Genomic DNA, 8,007 nt, shown 5'->3' on the forward strand with positions numbered 1-8,007 from the left:
AATTTGAATCGTTGTAATTATATTTGATGGAATATATAAATTCTATACACAGTAAGTGAAGGTAATACCACATTATCATAAAATTAAAATTTAAAATTAAAATTATTTCATTTGTTTTTAATGATGTGTCATAATCTTATTCATTGATGATGTATAAAACTATATATGATCAATGCATCAATCACAAGCTCATAAAAATAGACACTCGAAGTACTGATGTCCAGATATCAGCATTTTTAAAAGTGTAATAAAATTTAATAATTTAAATGTATAAATGTAATATTACTTAATAGAAAAAAAATGAGATATGCCCTTTGGAATTTCAATCTCATAAATATTATATTAACTTATCTATCTCTAACTTCTTGAAATATAAAATATCAAAATCTGGAATAATTAAAATGTATGAAGTTTAAATACCGCTAACTATTTGGTTTTGTCTTACACTTTAAAAGGGAAATTATTAGTATATATCTTGAAATTCGATTTTGCTATTAGTTATTTATTTTATTGATTGTGTCCTTTATAAAATTTTATATATGTTTACTCCATATGAAAATTTTATATTATTAATACAATATACACACTCAAAAGCATTTTAAATCGTCACTGACTATACATATAATGTTCAAGTGTTAAATTAGCTCAACTTTTGTCTGACAAATGGATGCAAAACAAGCAAGCCACGAAAACAACAAAGCAAACGTATATTATTATATTATGTTATTATAAGATCTTTAAGGTTTAATTTCTTCCACAAGAAAAGCATAAAATTCGGTAAACCAAATGATCCATTGCCATGGCGCTGGTCAAATCATTCTTTTGTTTAGGATCTGTTCAATTCATGTCATTGATTATTTCAGCTCACTCATTAGCATTATATATCTTAGAGAAACTGCTACAATCTTTTGAATCACTCCTTTTTGCGAAGATATATATAATAGGATAGTTAACACATATATAACAAACTATCAAAAAGAAAAGCAAACTATCAAAAAGAAAAAGAGACAGATGGCTCACCAAGATCTTATTGTTTTTGCATTTGTTTTGGTCGCTGTTGTTGGGGCATTTGCTGGAGATTCATCGACTTCACCGGGCCCTTCTAAGGGTCCGTCACATTCCAAGTCCCCTGCATCCTCGCCCAAGTCTTCCTCCGCCAAGTCCCCATCATCTCACTCTACTAGTCCCTCTCCGTCATCGTCCAAATCCGGCGGAGAGTCACCCAAGTCATCTTCTTCGGGATCCCCGAAGAGTTCTTCAAGCTCATCGTCTCTCAGCCCTAGCAAAGCTGCAAGTAGCCCCAAGTCGAAGAAAGGATCCTCTTCTGACTCTGAGTCTCCTGAAGACGAGGTCTCTTCCCCTCCTTCACCACCTGCGGAGGACCAAGTTTCTGACTCCCCTGCTCCTAGCACTAAAAAGAAGGGCCGTAAATCTGTCAACGATAGCCCTAAATCGGAAAGTCCGGCATCGGAATCGGCACCGGCACCCACACCATCTAATGCTGTTGCTAACAAAGTCACCATAATTGTGGGTGCCGCAGCTATTTCAGGATTCTTCTTCTTCTAAACTTCACATGCATGCGTTAATGGAGGGCTTTGAGATGGTAGTTTATAGTTTCATCTAAAACCCCAAAAAAACTGTCATATCTATACGCTAGCTATTTAAAGCTGTACTCTTGAAGCCTGAAATAAAAGACTCGATTTAGACTATCAACTTTAGATTATTAGTAACTATTACTCGATTTATATTATAAATATATAGTTTTGGAGTGAACACAAAACAGTAACCATTTGAGTTAGAAAAAAATATCACGGAAAAAACCTAGTCGCTCTCCGCTTTTCTTTTTTCTTTTTCTTTGATTTTGTGTCATTTTTTCTAGATTACGTCGACTTTTTTTCTTTAATTTTGTTTAGTTGACGGTGTCATCGGTTTTAATGTTAATTCTGACATCCGATTCTCCTTTCTCTTTGTTTTTTTTTTAATTTTTGATAAGAATGATTCAACTTTTGCGGTATATTTATCTCTGTCTTTGGAGTACGTTTATCTATACATTTGTGACACGTTTATCTATGCATTTGTAGCTCGTTTATCTCTATCTTTATAACACATTTATTTATGTTTTTGTGATACGTTTTTTCGTTTTTTTCTCGGTCGTTTGGCCGTTCTTTTATTTATGTTTTCTCATGGTTGAATTTGACGACGTCACGACTGATCAAGTTGGAGCTTATTTGAAATCATGTTGATCTTTCTTGCTATGGGCCTTCGGATTGAATTTAGATGCGTAATTTTACGTTCGTGGAGTTTCTCACGACTCTGGACTCTAATTTGTGATTCTCGATGGTTTTTCAATAGCTTAATTGCCTTTTGTGGTTTATTTATCGATTCAATCAGATTTATTCATATATATTTCTATTCAAGTCTTTTGGCTAGGCTTGACCTTTTTCTATGTATGACCCTTATATAATCTAAAGTGTCTAGTTTCAATATTATAGGAAAAGTCCAAAATATTTATTCAGCTTTCGATGATAGTTGTAAACTCTTATTGTAATTTGAATATTTTTACTTTTAAATAATACTATCGATTTCTATTCAAAAAATAATAATAACCATTCAAAAACTTTTAATCATTTGACAATGAATATTTATACTTCTAAACTCATGATTTTTAAACTCGTGATATTTAAACTTGATATCTTATAGAATTATAACAATTCCTTAAACAATGAAGAATTGTATTATTGAATTGCGTGACCAATGCCTTACCATTGTTTAATTTTATTTTATTTTAATATTAATTTTTCCAAGTTGGTTAATATTAGTTTCTTTATTTTGTTTGTATAGGTAAATTACTATAAGACACGATATTTAATTATTCTTATTTGAATGAGTAACGAAATTCGTTTTCATATTCTAGAAAAAAATAAAAGTTCTATTGAGATTTGATCTTATTCGTGACGTGATTCTTTTTTTTAAGCTAGCATTACATATCTAATTGGGTTCCTTTAGTACATGAACTTAGTTTAATTATTTTTTTAGTATCTAAATTTGAACTTAAATATTTAATTGATACCTTAATTTTATTTACTTATTTTTTTTGTTACAAAAATTAAATTACAAATAAACAAAATAAGCTATACATAAAATGGACAACATAAATGCCTAGAATTTGTTAAACATACACATTAATCTTGAATAAATTGCTTATCAATCTTGAATGAAAATCAGTTTATATATTAGAGTAAGCTTATCAATAATCATTAATAAACATCAAAATTAATCAACATTCATTAGAAAATAAGGAAATAAACAAGAACTTCAAAAATCAATGTTAAACTACACTTTTTTGTTCAAAACATTGCATGATCTTAGATTTATGAAAGATGAATCAAATAATTTTAAAAAGCATGATCAAATAAAGATCAGGAGTTAAAGAATATCACTTACCTTGATTGAGATGAAAACAAAGCTTGGAGACTGTATCTTGAAAAACCATGGGGAAATATGCATGAAATTTTGACAAAAATGGAGAGAAAATGAGAGGGATTTGACGTCAATTTTTTAGAGGAAATGGTGAGAAATTTGAGAGAATTTTGATGAAATGAGAAAGGTGTTTGACTATGTTGTTGAAAATAAGATAAGTCAATTACGAGATTAATAAAATAGAAGTTAAAAATGAGGGAAATGAAGAAGCAAGTCACGAATAAAAATGGTATTTTGGAGAGAAAATTGATCTTGGATAAATTGCTTTTAGAGACTATGATTTTTTATCCTTTTTTAATCTTAGTCACTAAAGTCTTAATATCAATTAAACCCAATTAATTCATTATCTTAAAATCTAAAATGATTTATATACTTAATATTTTCAGAACTAATAATTATATTTTTAAAAATATTTATATCATATTTATTCAAAAATTAGTATTTTTTTGTAGAATTTACATAACTTCTCCAGGTTACTCGACACATGGAAACATCATGAATATGTTCAAGCTTGATTGGAAAACAGAGACGATAAGCAAAGAGACCAATACAATCAACAATCCTCCGATAAGCAAAGAGACCAATACACTCAACAATCTCATACGATCTAATAAACCTCAAAATAAGCTTTCCCTCTAGGCCAAATTTCAACATCTTCTTCAAAGACGAGACTTTACGGAAAATGAAGTCATTCACTTGATCAAATTCAATATCTTGATGCTTCAAATAAACATACTATTTGTTTTTGGTAAAATGTAGCTTTCAACCAATCAAAATTCAAGATCCCCTATTCTTTGGTCTCACAAAAAAAACAAATTGGACTAATATCACGCCTCTCACTAAGCTCAGTCTAATGCAAAGGAGTACGACACCTCTGATTATACAACGGTTCAAACAAAACCATCTAAGTACTAAACAGTGTTTTGAAAACCGGACCGGACCGGCCAGTTCAACCGGGAATCACTACCTAGTCCGGTTCAATCTACACCGGTTGAACCGCTATTAGTGAACCTGCCAGAACCGTTGAACCGTTCAAACCGGACCGGCTGAAAATCGAAAAAAACCGCCAATTTTGTTTTTTTTTTAAATTAAACCAAACGACGTCGTTTGTTAAACTAGCCAAGTTGAATGAGCTCGACTCGAACTTGAAAACTTTAAAAGTAAGTTCAACTCGACTCAAACTCACGAGCTAAAAATTTAGAAGCTCGATTGAAGCCTAAAATTTGAGCTTGATTGAAGTGAAAGAATAGTTCACTCAATGCTCACCAAAAGGCTCCATGATTTTAAATGTCAAATTACCTCTATTATTTATAGAAGTTAGTTGGGATGCTCTTCTATGTTTCTTAGCCATGTGAGATTGTTTTGTTCTCATATTTTTACTCTTTAGACTTTTGGAATGCTCTTCTATGTTTCTTTGTCATTTGGGATTTTTTAATTTTTAAAAATTAAACCAAACAATATCATTTTGTTATGATTTTTTTAGCCCCAAATTTATTTTTTAATTATAGTTATATAATTATATTTATTATTTAATATGTTTTACCTTAAATATTATGTTGTAGTTAATTTGAATCATTTTGTTTCACTTGATTTTATGGTTTTTAACTTATATATGTTATGACTTGTTTTGAATATGACTTGTGATATGAAAAAATATTTTTTATTAAATATTTTTGGTATTTTTATATAATTTTTTAAATAATTATGACGTCGTCCGATTCTTCTGACCGGTCGAACCAATTCGACCGGTTGAACCAGTGAACCGGTAGCATGGCCGATTCGCTAACGATCCGATTCTGAAAACCATAGTACTAAACTAATAGCTATTGTTGAAGCCGAATTCAGTCAACGATAAATAATTCCCCCAAGAACAACTAAAATAAATGAAACAAACGATTAACGACGACGGATGGAATTTTTTGATGTGAGAAAAGTGAATATTTTTATTATATCTACAAAAGATGACAAGGATTTGGGGAAAACGACCCCTAGATTTATGATTAGGAGGCCAAGACGGTTCGAATGGTGCTTTTTGGTTTTAAAAAATGATCGACAATGGAGGCTGACATGGTGGTCATCGAAAATCAACGGTGACTTACAACTAGCTGACAATGAGGCATGCGGATCTCTATTGAGCATCTGGTTAGAAGAGAAACAAGGAAAGAGAGGGAGAAAGAAAGAAATGAGACAAAATAGGGGTAATGAAGATTTTATATACCCATGAAAAACGACGTAGGCCATGGGTAACTAATAGTAATTAAAAAAGAGAGATGTTTTACCCCATCTTAAGGAGTGTTTTGTTCTCATTTTATGTGTTTTCATCATATTTCATGTCGTTATATTGCATTTGTATGTAATTTTCGTTGCATTTGCATATCATCATATTTCATAGAAAACTCAGTGGATTTATTTCACCGTAATGGTTTTTTATAACCTATGTTGATGTCGCTGCATAAGTTGTTTTAGTTTGTAATCAGGTTTTCCCTGCTTCGGTCTTGCAGAATAAAATGAGGAATGTTGCTACAGTAGCCATTTATGAAAAGATTTCTAGTACTTTTAATTACTGAGCTGGAAGAAATGATAATAAACTGTACGATCAGTCATGATTTTGACGTGTGAAGGACACCTGGAGGGAGAATATAAAAGTACAAGGAAGATAAGATTTGCTCTCTCTCTCTCTCTTATTCATGCAAATTTTACATCACCCTTTTCCTGAGCTTCTCTACGTCATGGCCATGGCAGCTTAGACTCATAGGGGAATACCCTAACAGATTGTACAACCCAATTCGATTCGCCCATCAACGGGGAGCAATACAGAAGCATTTTTTTTTTGGTATTTCTGGTTTTTTAACTTTCAGTGCACTGTGTGTTCATGTAGAGAGAGTGGGTCTTTGTTGCATTTGGAAGCTAAAAAATAAAAAGTGAGGGAGTGATTTTCGTGCAACGACTGATTCATGGCAGAACGGTCGGCGGTTGCATGAGATTTGTTGGGTTCGGCTGGAGAGGAAAGTTTGAGAGTTTGAAACTCTCAAAAGTTAGAGGCGGCAGTTGATTAGGTTTTTAAGAATTAGGTTAAGATAATTATAGGATCAGAAATATATATTAGAAAATTTGGATTAACTATTTTCAATCAATCGAAACTTGCTGGGTTATTTTCTCTTACGTCCTACCTCTTTTAGCGAGAATCTACGTTTTGTCACATGTTCTTTTCGTGATTAATTTAATTGCAATGTCCTGATTTCAAAGTTTTGCATTTTTATTTTAGGTTCGTTAAAACGAGAAATTCATGTTTAAATCCCTATAGGTTTAGCGTATTTTTATATTTAGATCACTTCCATATTTCTAATTTCATTCAATTCGAATGCTTAACTTTCATTTGTTTTAATTTGATCACCATTCTGATTTGTTTTGCCTTATTAAAATTTGTTCCCTAAATTTATTTGTTACCTATAATTCACTCCTTATATTAATTGCATTAAGATTAATATTAATTTTTGTTTAGTAAATTCACTTTATAATTTTTAAATTATCAATTAGTATTTTAATTAATGTTTTATTATTTCCTTTTAATTAGACTCATATTAGTATATTTAGATTTTTTATATCAGTGTGCATGCTAGTTATTTCTTATTTCTTATTTTATTTTGATACTTTTAATTTATTTTCTTAAATTTTATTTCTCTCTTTAATTTATTAGATTTCAGGGTTATCTCTTTAATTTAAGTCCTTAATTTTTTCTATATTTAGAACTTTGAATTCGACTGCTAGATTTAGATTTCTCACATTTCAGCCCTTTAATTTAGGGATTAATTTGAATTGGCTCTAGCATTATCATGCTCGAGGGACCATTTTGATTATTCGATCTAATAATAGGTAAAATTTAATTAGGGTTAATAATTAGCTCCTTAACCTTAGACTTTTCATAATTTAGTCCTTAGACTTTAGTTAGACATTCATTTAGGATAATCAATTAAGTCATTACATAGAGCCTCCACTTTAGTATATATTTCAATTTAGTCCTTTAATTTAGGGAGTAATATGAATTGGCTCTCGCATTAACATGTCTAAGGGACTTTATTTTTAATAAATCCTATTTCTAAATCCTCATTCAACTTTATTTTTTAATCAAGTCAAATTTAATGAAATTTGACAATATATTATTCAAGTTACTTTTTTTACTTACACATGTGAACCCCAAAGACTTGTATGTCTTATGTACTCTTATGTTCATTTTGTGAAAAAGATCATTATCACGAAGAATATTTTTTTTATGAAATTGTATTTTCATGTTTTGTTGACTAAAAAGTTCATTACCAAGTAATAACTTATTACCAACAATAATATTTCTTTTGTTAAAATGATGAGAATGTCATTACCTCAAAATTCTTTGATAATGTATAATTCCTACCATTTTAGACAAATACGTCTAAAAGAATGAGTTTTTCCATATAGATCATTCTCAAATTTTATTCTTCGTTCTTTACACAAAATTATAAACATAATAATATACACAAAGTTTGATTTAGT

General features: G+C 30.3%; 1 protein-coding gene across 1 annotated transcript; it reads left to right on the forward strand.

Moving 5' to 3' along the window:
* The first annotated feature begins 1,011 nt into the window (after nt 1-1,011).
* On the forward strand, nt 1,012-1,566 carry LOC120187704 (classical arabinogalactan protein 6-like). Its single transcript, XM_039191359.1, has one exon. It carries the CDS (start codon nt 1,012-1,014, stop codon nt 1,564-1,566), a length of 555 nt encoding a protein of 184 aa, XP_039047290.1.
* Nucleotides 1,567-8,007: the final 6,441 nt, after the last annotated feature.

The sequence above is a fragment of the Hibiscus syriacus genome, unplaced genomic scaffold, assembly GCF_006381635.1.
Source record: "Hibiscus syriacus cultivar Baekdansim isolate YM2019G1 unplaced genomic scaffold, ASM638163v2 tig00113725_pilon, whole genome shotgun sequence".
Classification (NCBI taxonomy): domain Eukaryota; kingdom Viridiplantae; phylum Streptophyta; class Magnoliopsida; order Malvales; family Malvaceae; genus Hibiscus; species Hibiscus syriacus.

What these genes read in the sequence shown, in the direction of transcription:
- LOC120187704 (XM_039191359.1), top strand. Translation starts at nt 1,012, where the DNA reads ATGGCTCACCAAGATCTTATTGTTTTTGCATTTGTTTTGGTCGCTGTT.